Consider the following 15990-nt stretch of genomic DNA (forward strand, 5'->3'; position numbering starts at 1 on the left):
TAGATAGATAGATAGATAGATAGATAGATAGATAGATAGATAGATAGAATATAGATGGGTAGATGGATGGATGGATGGATGGATAGATAGATAGATAGATAGAATATAGATGGGTAGATGGATAGATGGATAGATAGATAGATAGATAGATAGATAGATAGATAGATAGATAGATAGATAGATAGATAGATAGATAGATAGATAGATAGATGGCTAGATAGATAGATAGATTGATCAATATAGATAGATAGATAGATAGATAGATAGATAGATTGATCAATATAGATAGATAGATAGATAGATAGGTCGGTCGGTCGGTCGGTCGGTAGGTATATAGATAGATAGATAGATAGATAGATAGATAGATATATAGATGGATAGGTGGATGGATAGATAGATAGATAGATAGATAGATAGATAGATAGATAGATAGATAGATAGAGCCTCACTTCAGCCACTCTAAAACCCCTTTATTTGGGGGTTTCCAGAATATTCAGCCCTATGATAATTCAAGTGAAACCAGTGCATGTTAAATACTGCTGCTGATCTACACTTCCCTCTCGTGTAGGATGGTGGCACCAGAGTTCAGCAGTACCGTGCATGTGCTGGGTCTGTGCAGTGTGCGTGTCTCCTGGTGGCCGCAGCAGCAGCAGCAGGAGCAGCAGCAGCGGTGTGAGAGGAGAGAGGAGGTCGAACTCCGTCACGTGTTGAATAAATTAGATTTGGAGAAGGAGGGACGTCCAGCTCCGCTCGGCCTCCTCACTCTGTTTGGTTTCAGCAGCACGCGACGGTGCTTCTCCGAGCAGACAGACACAACTGTGCGATGAGCCGATGATCCGATAGCTGGAAGAAGAAGAAGAAGAGGAAGAAGAGGAAGAAGAGGAGGAAAAGTTTTTACAAGTTTGTGCTTTTTTAACTTCTAATCGCTTTGCCTGGAGAGAGAACTCAATAGTGAAGGAAACTAATTGGGTCCCACCGGAGTAATCTCCACAGACACCGGCGAAGGACTCCAGCTTCTTCTTTTAAAAGGAACCAACCTGGACATGGATGTAACTTCCACGTTGGGCTTCACGGGGGAATACTGAGGAGAGCCTGGTTGGTCCTGTGCAACACAGATGAATGTGAGTATCTATCACAGCAGGACGCACGTCTCCTCACTCCGCACGGAACCAATGCTCATCACTGCAGTTTATCCTGCTCATTACAACTCCCTCCGATCCAGGGTCTGCAGCAGATACGTTGCAGTGCGTGTGCAACTCACACCAGGCTCCTTTCTCCTTTCGTGCACATGCAGATTCATTGATTGGTGCAACTTTACAAATGACTTATTCAGCCGTTTTAAAAACATCGTGCGGAGTTCAGTCAAAGAACCAAACGGACGCACGGCAGTCCAGTGTCTCCATGACTCAGTACCTCAGGTTAATGCTAGTGCACAGCTGTCACCTTTAATACCGTAACACGCAAAACTCTCCGTAACGATATCACCGGTTCGTGCAGTTAAATACTCGTGTAAGACGTACTCGTGTTTTTTCTATAAGTACCATTACGCACAAGCACCTTTCCTGCTTTACGCACGGACTTTACGCAGCAGCCAAATATTCTAACCGCATGTGTCATGTGTCACTTCTTTTAAGCCCCTCTGAGACATTCCTCCTAAATTGGTGAACCTCGGGAGTTATTGTATTGTGGTGCCGCCGCCGCTGCGCCTTTCTGTCTGTGTCTGCCTCGTCACACTCGCAAGGACCGAACGATCACCCGCACGTCGCGCACTTAACGATGCTGCTCGCTGACCGTGAATAGGTGTTCCTTTCCCTCAATTAGTTAATTAATTAATTAATTAAGTCGCCCCCGGGTTCCGTCACTGCGCACTTCTGGTTGTGAATGTGATGGTTGCCATGGTGCCGCTGCGTAATTACGCCGCCTCTCTCTCTCTGACTTTTTCTTTAGACACATCACGGGGCGCAGGCTCCTCCTTTCATTCTCTCTTTCTCCCCCACCAGTCGTCAGTTTGAGGAGAACTGCTCTTGTGCAACTTCAAGTTAGAAGATGTTCATTCACATTGTTGCTCTGGACTCTAATACTCGTTATTACAGCGACATGAGGCAAATGGAGAAGATCATCCATTCTTTACGATGTTAAAAGTGTTTGTGCCCTCGATCCATCCAGTTATCCATCCTTAAGTCGCTCATATCCATGTCTACACTTGCTTCATCTCAGGGCAATTTCAACAACGGTTGCCACTCTCTCTGTTGAAGCCTCTCAGCTTTCAAGGATTATTCTCACTCATTCTTTTTTTCCACTCTCTGGGTTGAGTTAAGATGTGAAATTCACAGAGAGAAAACAACCAAACAAAAAAAACGCAGCACTGATGGATGAAAACTCAAATACGGGCCACCCCAGCTTTTATGAGAATCCAAGGATTATGTCATAAACCCTCGGCGCAGTGCATGAAGTAATCATTTCGCTGGTCCTGTCTTTGTAGCCTGCATGTGCTGTTGATGAAGCTCATGTTCCCGACTCCTAAAAAGGCATGAGCAACACAAGATATGTTTTTCCCAGGACAGCCACACTAGCACCAGCACAAGAAAAGAGTTTTTCTTGTTGCCTTGCATTTCTGGAATCGTCCTGGATGCAGTTTTATTCATCTTTTTGTAGCGTCATCATCAACCGAGACAAACTCTTGTGGTCACCCTTAAATTTTATTTTATAATCCCAATCGCTCCCCCTCCTCCTCAGAGAAAAATGCATTCAACTTTTAGTACAATAGTATTTGGTGAACTTTGACCTCAGCTCTAGTAATGTTGTGCAAACACTCCTTGCACCCCTGCTACTGTAACTCCGTGCAGATGTGTTTTTCATGATGCAACCGCTTGTACTGCATACGCAATATCAGATGGTGTCATCTTCAAAGACCTAAGGTGTATTTCTTTTTATCTGGAACATCTTACTCAAACAGCTGGACTAACCCATGCTGTTCTTGTTGTGGGAAAGAGATCATCCCTCTTGTCGCAGATCCTCGGCAGCCCCGAGCTCGCCGTGAAAAAGTAGCCAGTGTGTTTTCCCAATATCATGTTTGTTATGGCCGGGGATCGCGTGCGTATCTGAGGCCTGTGATGGCTTTTCCTGGCCCTCGCACATGCCCTGGGACCACAGTTTCAAAGACTAATGCAGAGCACAGAAACGTGGCACTAGTGGAGAGGCAATAGTCTGGCAAACATTCAGAGCCTTTTTTTCGTTTTGCTTTGTGCTAAGCCTGTCATCCTCATGTCCAGTCGATCTGCAGTTTTGTCTGTGGTTTCCATTATGGCTCCGCTGAGCCTCAGGCAGCCTGGCATGTTTTTGAAACCGCAGAAGTTTTCTTTGAGTTAACTGGAATCATGACGTGGAATTGGAAGCCGGTTTTTACGTCGTCTGTCACTGCAGTCGTCCCCCTTGGTCTGTTGGGGGGTGAGAATGTGTTGGTTGTGTTAATTAAAGCTGATTTACAACATTTGGGGTCAGGTTTCTGATGATTTAACCAACTTGTGTAGATTCTCTGGTTAGCAGCACATTAAACGGCATTCAACTTTCTCAAACATTGCTGTTATTGTTGTTTAAGATATTAGCTCAAGATAAGGTTTTTAATATGTAGCCATTTCCCTTGATATGGCATGACTTGGCCTGTGGTATGAATAGTAAATCAACAATATTAATTGTGATGTTAAACAGTTTCTCTTACTCTGCACTGTTTAAAAACGATATTAGCATTTCAGTGGAGGTTTTTTAATGTGGGTTTTGGCTCACAATTGGAGGCAGCAGTGTTTATTCAGATGTATTGTCTATTGTGTTTTGTTTTTTTTTCAAACCAAAGGCCAGCTCGTCTTCATAATGTAAAAGAGAGACAAATATTACTTCCACAGGAGAAAAAAAACACACAAAAAAGCAAACATATTCTCAGCGATTATGAAAAGTGGTTACGGCACATATTGCCAAACATGATGGAGACCACAGCGGGGAGGTAGAAATGTGCCCGCGATGTTCCCAGCTCTCACTGCTGCCATGGATTTCTATGCTGATTCCAGTCATGCTACTAGCAAAGTGCCCAGAATGATATCCATTGTATTCACACAGAGGTTCCATTCTGCATGTAAATCCTTCAAACCTTGGATTTGGTCGGTTGACTTGGTTCAGAGGATTCGAAAAGAAAGTGGGTCAAGCCACGGCTGCTGCAAACAATGAGGCGCACTTGAGGTGTTGTACACGTGTGTTGTACACGGGGGGGGGGGGGGGGGAGAACCTCAAGGATGCATTTGAAGTTCAAATAAAAGATACCGGACTGTCCTCGGTGAAAGCACACGGGGGTTAATCCTTCAGCACTTACATCATCTTAGCAAAACTCTCCACCAGTGTTTAACTACCAGTGGGAGGGACTCGCCATGATCTAGGACAATGATGCAAGGAAAACATCTGAATCCAAGCCACAATGGAATTGGCTTACTAAATACAACAGCTTTCAACCATCAGCGGCTATTCTGAACTGTTTTTTTCCCCCCACATTGCTTTCCCCGAAGCCCCATATGCACGAATAGGTTGTTGCCTTTTATATCCCAACTACTTACCGGCCTCTAACTCGCAGACATGAAACCCTCGGTGATAGATCCCAGAGTGTAGCCTCGCAGTGTTTGTTATATATTTAGCGAGCGTCTTAGCTTTTGAAAGTGCATAAACTTCTCTTTAAACTTCCAGCCGATTCTTTTAAAAAAACCATATGTCTCCTCTCAACCTGATATTGTGCAATTAGCCTCGCCGAGTGCGTCTGCTACATCCATTAGTTCTCTGCGGCTGTGCAGAGGTCCTCCGCTGCAGCTCAACCAGAGAATGCATTATTTCAGTTGTGGCATTTGGACTCAGGTTCTGGCCTTGAAAGTGATTCTTCTCAGCTTCGTGAAAGTGCACCCCCCCGGTTTAGCAGAAAAAAAGAATTTAAATACTGGGTCTAGGATGTTTTCAGGCTGTCAATGATGTGCTTATATGTGTTAGTGAACAGCAGCACTCACAGGGCAACACAACATATGGCATGCAAGGGTGACTTTGTAGTGCCTGGCTTTATGAGGCTGTCGTTTGCGATTATTAGGGCCTCTGTGGAAGTAATAAGACCCGGGCAGGAATTCAGCAAATTGATCCAGGATTTATTTTGTATTTCTCCCCTAACTGTTGAAGAATGAACCAGGATTTGAAGATATGTTAACAACACCTAATTCAAAACTAGCAAGGCTCCAGAGAGTTTCACACACACCGAGCTGAATTCAAAGCAATTTATGAGATTTAAAGTCAGGATCTCTCGGCGTTGCGCAGACTGAAATGAGCTCTGGAGTCCTTGTGCGCCGATGGCCCGCGTCCAGCAGACCTCAATTACAAACGCGGCAAAGCCAGAAACGGGGAGAGAGGTAGACTGCGTGGAGCCCTTCAACTACCGCTGCACAGCTCCGTCACTCAAACACACTGTCACCGCCGCGGCCCAGACGGATCGCCGCACTGCGCTCAGCGGCACATGGGAGACATTTAGAGCACACGCACACTTACCTCCGTACGGATACACACATGTTTTGTGGATGTGAACGTTCACGTGCAGGTATCGGTTCAACCACTGGGGGGAGCCTTGCAGAGCTCTCACAAAAAACAACAACATTTCTAACAGTACAATGTGCTTCTGTATTTATTCTGAATTAAAGTTAATTACAAACTCAAAGTAGTAATGAATCACATTAAAACACTAGACAGGAACCACAGACAATTGGAAGCCTTCACCAAATGAAAACGACACAATCATTTGATGTGTGCCAGACACTTGGTGGTTTTGGATTCTTCTGCAGATGGTGACAGTGTTGTTGAACAAGTTCCACATTGCTCCGCAGTGTCTCTCCCTCTCTGCAGTGGTGTCTCTCCGTTGCCAGAGGGTTCCTATTGTTTGTGCAAGGAATTCTAACACCCTCGCTCCTATTAAATATCAATATTTGGATTTGATTTAACACTCGCAACTCTTAATTCTCACCAGTTCTGGCAGATAGAAATGTTTTCTTGGGGATGGTTAAATATTTTAAATGGTTCCTGGAGAAGTGTTTGAAAGCTGCTCATTCCATCAGAGCTAAATCTGGTAGCAGCACATCAATATTAAATCCAGGACTCCGCCTCCCAGACTTTCATCAGAGTGCACTGCCACGGTGAGCGCACCGGGTAGGCTGACAAAAGTGATTCCTGCACCTTTATAATTGGAATCGAATCTCATCCGTCAAAGGCTCCCTGTCTGGGGCGGAACGCTGCAGCCTGTGGTTTTGATGTTTCTTTAGCAAAGGAGAGCTTTCTGGTATGTAGCAGGAACAAGGTGTTGACTTATTAGGTGAACTAAGAAGTGTAGGAAAAAAGTTATACGCTGGGCCTATTGTATGTTCTGCGGTTGGGAGGAGAGCCCATAAAACATATGGGAAAGTATTCAGGGGCATAGACTTATTTTTCTTAAACTAACTTACGCTGTACACAGAAATAATACACCTTTTAGAACATTTCTGCTGTCAGGTTTTGACATTGCTCAGCTTTTTCCTCTTCTGTGTGTTTTCAGGTTTAAAAAGGTGGAGGCAAAATGAAGACAGCTGCCAAGGGTTTTGGGAAGTCTATTATGGACCCTTCGCATCGTGAGGGTTGGTGGAATACGTGGATGGTGCTCATGGTGTACGTGGCCCTGGAGCTCGTAACGGTCCATTCATCCGTGGTCCTCGGGACCCTGGAGCTACAGCTGGACGAGGAGCAACCAGCGGGCACAATCGTCGGGGACATCAGCGCCGGCCTTCCTCCTGGCATCACAGCCTCCCTGTTCTTCATCTCCGACCACGAGGGAACAGGCGTGGGCAGTGATTTGGACATAGGATTTGGACATAGATGAGAGCACCGGCATTATTAAAACCGCCAAAGTCCTCGACCGGGAACTGAGGGACAGGTACAACTTTATTGCCGTCACCATGACAGGCGTGACCGTGGAGGTGAACATCAAGGTGAATGACATAAATGACCACGCTCCAACTTTCTCAAGAAGTCGGACAACGTTTAAAATCCCTGAGCAGACGGCCATTGGGACGAGGTTTTCTCTAGAGCCCGCCGTAGATGCTGATAAAGGCCAGTTGACGACGCAGGGCTACCTTATCAAAGACGGAAATGTTGGCCAGGCCTTCACCTTGGAGACCAGGAGGGGCAGCAATGAGGTTCTCTATCTGGACCTGGTGGTCAACGCCGTTCTAGACAGAGAGAAAAGATCCACCTACACTCTATCCTTGGAGGCGTTTGATGGCGGTTCCCCTAAAAGGACGGATCAGATGACCTTAGATATTACTGTACAAGACATTAACGACAACGCTCCTGTTTTTAACCAGAGCCGCTACCTTGCTATAATATCTGAGAACCTCCAACCAGGAAGCAACATCCTGCAGGTGTTCGCCACAGACGCTGATGAAGGGGACAACGGGATGGTGCTGTACGAAATCAACCGGAGACAAAGTGACCCCGACCGCTACTTTGTCGTCGACCCTCGCACCGGGGTCATCACGCTCAACAAGCCGCTGGACTTTGAGATGCGGCGAGTCCACGAGCTGGTGGTCCAGGCGCAGGACAACTCCACCCATCCAGAGGTGACCAACGCCTTCGTCACCATCCACGTCAGAGACTACAATGACAACCAGCCCACCATGACCATCATCTTTCTCAGCGAGGACGGGTCTCCCAGAATCTCAGAAGGAGCACAACCGGGCCAGTACGTCGCCAGGATCTCCGTCACCGACCCGGACTATGGAGAGTACGCCAACGTCAATGTGTCGCTTGAGGGGGGAGATGGAAAGTTTGCCCTGACCACGAAGGATAGCATAATCTATCTGATTTGTGTGGACAAGATTCTGGACCGAGAGGAGAGGGACACCTATGAGCTGAGGGTGATGGCCACGGACTCGGGCACGCCTCCTCTCAGGGCCGAGTCCTCCTTCGTCATCCAGGTGACCGACGTCAACGACAACCCGCCTCTGTTCGACCAGCCGGTGTACAGACAGGTCATCCCCGAGGTGGTGTTTCCGGGGAGCTTTGTCTTACAGGTGACGGCCAGAGACAAAGACCAGGGGCCCAATGGGGACATTAGCTACAGCATCCTGCAAGGCCGAGGTGCCTATTCCAACTGGTTCAGTATAGACCCCGTTACAGGGATTATCACCACTCTCTCCCAGCTGGATTATGAAAAGAACCCCAATCCCAGTATAACTGTGGTAGCCAGTGACAGAGGGAAGCCGCCCCTGTCCTCCACCGCTGTGGTTAACATTGTGCTTCAGGATATAAATGACAACGAGCCTGTTTTTGAGAGGAACTTCTACAATGTCTCCATCAAGGAAAGCACACTTCCAGGGACCTGCATTCTCGAGGTAAGACCTTTTTTCTTTCCCATTTATTTCATTCACAGTTTGCAAATGGGTTGATTTTCGTAAACACTCTCCCACACGTTGACACCGAGCTCATGCGAGAGGTTGAACTCGGCTCAGGGGCAATTGTGAAGAGCCTAATAAATGGAAATTTATTAGATAAATAGCCGAGGAATTTGTCCGACTTTGCCGCTTCCTTTCATTCCTCTATGACGAGTAATTTAAACGGTGAAGTTATTTAAATTGGACGGCTTTAGTGGAGATTTACCTGTGTTTTGAAGCCAAGATGATCCCCTCGCTGGCTGTCCTGCCTTTCACCTCTCCAAAGGTTCCCAGGGTTACAGAGGCAATGCAAAGTCCTCTGTCAGCCGAGGCACAAAGGCCTTTTTCACATATCCGACGGCAGAGACAAATTCGGGGGCTTTATCCAAAGAAAGAGATGTCACTTCACTCTCAAAAGGCACCTTAATTAGACCAGTTGAGCGTGAGAAAAAATGGCCACAGACGACAAGGATGAATTAAAGTTCAGGCAAATTACAGCACCCGCTGTGACTGCAGGCCTTTTTCATTAAAACGTATTGTTTTGTCGAGTCGTTTCTTTTGGCCGTCGTATTAAGGAGACATCAGTTAAGTCATTAAGTAATTTCTTTTCAGTTCAATTCAGTGTTATTTGCAAAGTGCCAAATCACAACATACGAGTCAGAAGGGCTTTTTCATTCTTCGGGCCAACACAGAGGTCCAGGCAGGCTCTATTCCACAAGCGTCTGCAGTAGTATTGCATGGATCAAGGAGTGCTTTTCACACAGAGGGCCCGGCAGACAGGATCTTGGCCGGGGGTTTGGCCTTGGGAGAGGGAGGGGTTGGAGGCAGACGTAGGTTTACACCGCGACTCTTGGCTCGAATGCAGAAAAAGAAGCTACGAGGGCTTCTTATGGGAGGTCCCCTAATTATAAATCACAGGGACCACAAGGATAAGGGGGAAAAAATGGGGGGGGGGGGGGGGAAATGCACCGAAGCTGATTATGGAATTTGGAAAGTGAACCAGAGAAGAATTAAAAAATGTGTGTTTTGGAAAACTGTAAAGCTGCGACCATCACTCTTTCCAATGTGGGCTGAAGTTCATGTCCTGTGAAAATATCTGTAAGCCCTCATTTTTGTTTTTCTTTTGAACTGGAGATAGTCAGACTTTTGTTCCCCCCCCCCCCCCCCCCCCCCCTGTCTGCGTCGCGTCCAGCAGCTTTACTACCGGCTTTCAAGCAACACCTGAGCAGGACATGCTTGATCAGTGGCCTCGCAGGGCCCGAGAGGATGAAGAGGAGGCTCTCCCTCCTCTTCATCCTCTCCTCGGTCTGCCTGGATGCTGCAGACAGCATTTGGCCGGCCATGTGAGAACAGACTGCTCTCACTCAGGGTGCCAGAGCTACATCCAAACATCTCAGCAAGACATCTCATGTCTGCCTTTTTTTTTTCTTTCTTCCTCTCTCTCTGGATGAAATTCCCAATCCCCCCCCCCACTGTATCCGATGGTGTCCAAGAAGCCGTTACAATATGTGTACTGTGATCATTAATTCAAACATTTGAAGTGGCTTGATTTTTATATTTCTTTCTCCTCAGCAGGACGCCAGCGCAGCGGGTTGTGATTATTCTAACGTAGTCTGGCTCCTCGGCGCTGCGCCGGCGATATTTTGTCACTTTCCGCTCGACATCATTTGGTTTATGGTTGACATTATATTTAGATGTGTGGGGGGGGGAAAGATAACTAAAAATAAGGTCTTAAGCATATTAACACCAATCAGTCTTGTAATCCAATATGTATGATCTACTGCTAAAGAAAATAGGTCATCCCTGAGAGGGGAAATCAAATACGGCATGAGAAACAACATTTGAAGAACCACAAGCTCCGTTGTGGAATGCGTTTCATGAGCCATTAGTAATTCTAGTCGCCATTATTAGTTTTCAAACTGTGTCCAACTTTTACAAGTTGTCTGGATTGTGCAGCAGTCAAATATATTTTCTCGCACCATTTTATTTGCTCCCTTTCACTGTGGGTTGGGAGCGTGCTTCAACCTGGAGGATCTGGTTCATTGTGTTCTGCTGCTGGGTGTAATGTGTGAGGTTTGCCCAGAACAAAAAGACCAAAAAACAAAAAAATTACTTCAAGCTCATTTAATTCGGTCATTAGGCTCAGAGGCTTTTGATTTCCTGACACGGAGGATGAAGAGTAATATTACATGTCATTAGGGATAATGAGACCCATCAGCCAGCCCTCACATTTCCAAATTCTGTAAAACAAAGCCTGGCTGTCTTGGCTTTGAGAGTTATTCGTCATTTCATCCCTCTCTGTGTTATTCCACTTACGAATTAATATTTCTTTTCCTGTTGGTTATGTCCGAATCCCACATTAGGGAATAATTTGCACCTCGTAGTGTTGTGTTTTTTTTTTTCCGGTTGGCCTGGTGTGCGTCTCAGCTAAGAATTGTCCCTCTGTCTGTTTTGGGGGGTCGCTCTGGCTCCAGCAGAAAGGCGAGAGGGGGTCTCCCGGCAGCTGAGGGGGAAATGAGCCCTGACAAGCGCTGGCATGAGTGGCGGAGGTGACATTAGCAGGGGGGCTTCCTTGTCTGTCTGTTGGTCTTTCCCTCTCCAAGTTCTTATCTGATTTCCCTTCATTTCTCATTAAGCGGCTGTGAGGACAGGGACAGGCCTAATTTTTCAAACCTGCCTCCCCCACCTCCTTGTTCTTGACAAAATGGGCAGCTTGTCATCGCCGCAGCAACCCGAGACCAACCCCGATAGCTGCGAGTGAAGGAGCAAAACATTTAGATATTTTTCTTTCTCCAAGCCGTAATTCAGACTTTTGCATTTATCTGTTTCTTTGCCACCCAGAGGGCCTCCTCCCTCACATATGATGAGAAGATTCTGAGTGTGATGCATTCACAACTAAAGGAAAATCTCCAGAATGAATGTGAATGTATGGCGTGTGGCTAAAGCTTCTGCTGTCGGATCTTATTGCAAAAAGCTCTTGAATCGTTTCTTGCTTCTTTGGCGTCTTCTGGGTTTATCGCTCCTTCTTTTCTATCTTGAAATACTTTGAATTTTCATTTTATTTATTCTATAGTACGTTAGAAATGTCATCAACATGCTCACTTCTCCATTTTCATCTCATCAGCTCCCTCAGACCTTCTCAGGAAACATCTGCGTTCCCACATACAACCTCTCTGGATAAATTCAGGAGATTATCCTGGTGATATTGTTGCCGGATTCTTACGCTTCCTGTGAGCAACAATGCTACGAGCCTGCTAGTCCTTAGTTCAGATAACTACAGATGCAGTCTTTTCCAGTAGGGTAACATGCGGCCCATATACAACTGCAACGCGGTTCATTATTTCACAGAACTTTTTAAAGGCAGCCTAGTTGAAAGTGGTACCTCAGTGAAGTGCTACTCAGAATCCCCTCCCCCCTCCAACATAAAAGCAACCCGTCTACAGGGGGGAAAAGAGAATACTGATAATTGCCTGAGAGTAGAAAGTATGAATGATTGAAAGATGTGTTATTTTCACAGCCGAGTTTCCAGAGTCTTTTTGTAGTGAAGTGACCACCTACTGGTAACCGCCAGGCAGGTGCTAATAACGCTGATTCCATTACCGTGGCGTCCTTGAGCCTGATGTGTTACCAGATGAGAAAAACTCTGGCTGTACCGAAGGGGGATTTTAGGAAAGCCTGCATTTTTTAAATATACCCTGCCTTTCTGCAATCTGTGCCTTTTATTATTTTATGTTTGCAGGAACACCTAGTTTTTTTTTTTTTTTTACATTCCCCGAAGAACCCTTTGTATTTAAAACAGAAAGTTACCAACTCACAGTAAGTTTGGCGAAGTTGAGAGTATCCGGCACGTGGGATTTGAAGCAGACGTTAGTTTGTTGTTGTCTTCTGGTTTATTTAAACAAAAAAAAGGCCACTCTTGGAAGAAATTTAATATTTATGTTTTGCAGCTCTCTGCTCCTCCACAAAAGGAGTCGCAGCCGCTACTCTTAAATTTCAACCTTATGTTCCCAGTGTGCTGCGTAAAAATAGCTCATTTTGACTTTCGCCCCCACACGAGATTTCTTCAAAACAATCGTGTAAAGTTCTGTGGTTTTTGTGACCGAAGACGACACCTGCCGGCTCCAATTCTCCTCTCTACACGGCCACTTGTTTTCTCCATCCTGAACTTTGACAAAGTCCCGGTGTTGCTGTGTTTCCAGATTATCCAAAGACGACTTTTTGAAGATTAAGTGAGACCAAATGGAGATTTATAAAGAATGAATTGCCCCTTTCATCCTGGTATTTTGGTACAAAAAACGTATCAATTCTTACCAGACATTTTTCTGGGGATGGTGTGTGTTAAAAACAAAATGTTCACTTGTCTGTTTTAATACCAGACTTTCCCGTCTCCCTGTGACGTTGGTTTAGCTGGAGGCAACTGTGCTTTTTGGTCTCCTCTGTTTCTCTTTCCCTTCGCTAACTACCAAGCTTTGCTGTGTGGCTCTGCGGTGTAACAGTATTTTCAGAGAATGGTAAAATTGCAGGAAACTGGATGTGCTACTTAATGTGTTCGCAAATGTAATACTTCCTTGAACACTTACTCCTGGGCCTAGCAGGGGCAGTGGAGCGAACATAAACACCGATGTACATCTGGATGGAGTGTGGGTGTTCAGGTCAAAGTTGCTTCGCTTGAGACAGCTGAGCGCATTTTATTGTGCTCGGCCGTCCATCAGCAAATCCACAGCCTCGCTCCTTCCAACAGGAGAAAGAAGAGGAGAAAGCTGTGGTGGAAATGTTAATAGCACAAGGCTGAATACAAAGACCAGGCGGAAATGTCATTCAGGAGAAAACCAAATCTGTGAGTTTGAACAGCAAACGCTGCATTTGCGGTGTGAAAATGTTACAGCTTGATTTGTTCTACGGCTGCAGCAGGAAGTTGAACAAATTGCCACAATATTAGACATACAAGACCGAATACAAAACATATTCAATTTGAAATATTATAAAGTAGAGAAAAGCAGCTTCCAGCAGCAGCAGCAGAAGTTTGTTATGTTAAATAGCGATTACTTTGGAATATTAAAAAGCTTTCTTGTACTTATTTATCGTTAAAATACACCATTAAACTTAAATTCCATTAAATTCAGCATATGTCCTGAAACTTTCACCTGCTCAAACATGTCGTAAGGCTTCTTTATTGGTTGCAGTCTGCTTTGCGAGTGCTGAGGTAAAGCGAGCTGTGTTTACATGACTTCAGGGTGACCGTAAAAGGTCAGTGCAGGCGGTGATGCAGCCGCGCAGATTGTTGACTGCGAAGCCAAAGTTGAGAGATAAAACGCCTGCTGGGGGGGGGGGGGGGGGGGGGGGGTTTCCTGCCCACATCTGGCGGAGAGGGGAAGATGGGCTTATGTATCTCTCCCGCAGGACCAAGAAATTTCATTACGCTCTGTCTGCTCGCTCCGTCTGCTGCAGGTGAGGCAGACGTCAGAAGTTTCTCTGAAGGAGTGTGAGTGTAGAGTGAAAGGAGGGCGAAGGAGGGAAAGAAAACAGTTGAGTCTCCAGAGGGACAGTCGGCCTCTGGCAGCTGTGACACGGCTTCGACTCAGCAGCTGGATCCAGCTGTTTGGTCCTTCCTCTAACATCTCTGACTCTGTGGGGTTAGCTCTCCCTCACTCTTCCTGTCCCTTCGTTTCCTTTTGTCCCGTGTCCGTGTCCATGTGGCTTCTTATCTCTTACCCGTCCCCCTTTCCCACACTGCCTTGTCCCCCCTCGTGATCCGATTACACCTCCTCACCTCCCTGCGGAGCGGTGACACGTGGATCGGAGCAGGTGAGAGCAGAACATCAGCCTGTCTGGGGATGCTCCGGCCTCCCTGCAGACGGAAACACACTTCCTTGAGGGTCCCAGCCCGACCAGGCCCGGGATTAACCAATTTGATGATGCAAGAAAAAAGCGGGTTTGAATTACCGACACAGTGAGGTCAGGCTGCAGGTGTCTGTGCCTTCAGCGTCACGCGGTCACATCGTTTTATTCCGGCTCCAGATGAGCACGTTTGTGTGACCTTTTATAAACAGAGACAAATATTCCCTTTGCCTCTTTGCTCCTTTGGAAACGAGGCGGATGGGAGAGGGATGATAGACCGAGAGGCTCGCTGCGACCAGGGCTGCCAGGCCTTCTGTTCTCGCAGCCCATGGTCCCCCCTGCACATGTGCGCGGCAGTTGGTGCCGCCGAACAAGCTGGGCATCAGGAAGCATCATCTGCTCGTGATATTCATTCGGTTCCAAAGCAAATCCGTGCTAAATCATTCGTCCAGTCTCCAGCTGCCCGTCGGGAGCCACCAGACTGGAAAGCAGGCACTCGGCGACAGATTGCTCGGTAAAAAGAAAATCAGTAACCAGAAATGAAGATTCCAAACAAAGGGCAACAGAGCATTATCTTGTTTAACGATTAATCTGATGTATTGTAATGGTTGATACTCAGTTGCCACCATGTTGCAAATTTCATTCACGAGAAAAGTGCCTCCTCCAAGAAAAAGCACGCCCTATATATACACTGCCTTAGAATATCTCAACCGCTGAGCAAATCGTCTCCATATCCACAACTTCACTGTTACAAGGAATGCATCGCTTTCGTCTGCCAGCAACCTCAGCCCCCCTCTTCCCGCTGCAGCCATGCTGCTGCACAGACTGCCAGTTGAAATAACGGCTGAGAAGAATGTTACTGAGCCCAACGAGCACATGGAAAGAGTGGTGCATTCACTTACCGGCCATGTGGTCAGATCCTTCTATTCCTGCTCTCAATTAGATCAATGTTGGCGAACAACCAGGTTTGATTTGGAAGGTAGCGGAGTGTAGGGATTAGTCAATACCTCAGAAACTCATGAAACAGGTGAGAGGGGAGGAAAAAGGTGGTAAACCAGAAAAGCTCAAATACAAACAAGGCCAGGGGTAAAGATGCAGACGCCAAGGCTTCTTCTGTGTGTGGTCAGGGAAATGTGGGACCCAAACGGAGGCTTTTGGAGGAGGATGTTTTGCAGATGCTTGTTAGTAGTAATGATGCTGTGAAAGCTCTCAGCTCCTGTGTGGAGCAGATCAGTGTTCGGGGCTGGGGTTTGAACCCCGGTGCATCTTTGGTACTGACTAATATTTGAGCAGGCTCCTTGTGTCAGACAGTTTTTAGACTTTTTAATAATATTTGGCAGTTTCTTTAACGTGAATTGGATTCAGACAAAGTTCTTGTTCTTATGCATCTGCTGTTTTAAGGCGATGTAATTCAGGAAGTTATTCTCTTTTGTGTGGGAAGTTACAGAAATGATCATTTAGATATGACACTCAAACTGCTATCAGAAAGCCCCTGAAATCCAGATAATCTCAGAGTTAAATACTTTCTCTGGAGTTTCTCCAGCGAGCCCCCTGGTTAAACCCATAGGGTCATGTCTGCTTCGGGTGATGCAACACAGCAGGAGTTTTTCTGGAGGATAGGGTTAGGGTTAGGGTTTGGTGATGATTCCAACAAGCGATGGAAGCAAAACTGAAAACAAAGCAA

At 46.2% G+C, this 15990-nt stretch overlaps 1 protein-coding gene across 1 annotated transcript in view; it reads left to right on the forward strand.

Annotated features, from left to right (window-relative positions):
- Positions 1–784: 784 nt before the first annotated feature.
- LOC128440422 (protocadherin-16-like) overlaps positions 785–15990 on the forward strand; it is a 64293-nt gene continuing 49087 nt past the window's right edge. Inside the window, 3 exon segments of the mRNA XM_053423120.1 lie at positions 785–1121; positions 6596–6886; positions 6888–8429. Of these exon segments, the coding sequence (XP_053279095.1) occupies positions 6617–6886; positions 6888–8429 (1812 nt within the window). The 5' untranslated portion in view covers positions 785–1121; positions 6596–6616.

The sequence above is a fragment of the Pleuronectes platessa genome, chromosome 5 (genome assembly GCF_947347685.1).
Source record: "Pleuronectes platessa chromosome 5, fPlePla1.1, whole genome shotgun sequence".
Classification (NCBI taxonomy): domain Eukaryota; kingdom Metazoa; phylum Chordata; class Actinopteri; order Pleuronectiformes; family Pleuronectidae; genus Pleuronectes; species Pleuronectes platessa.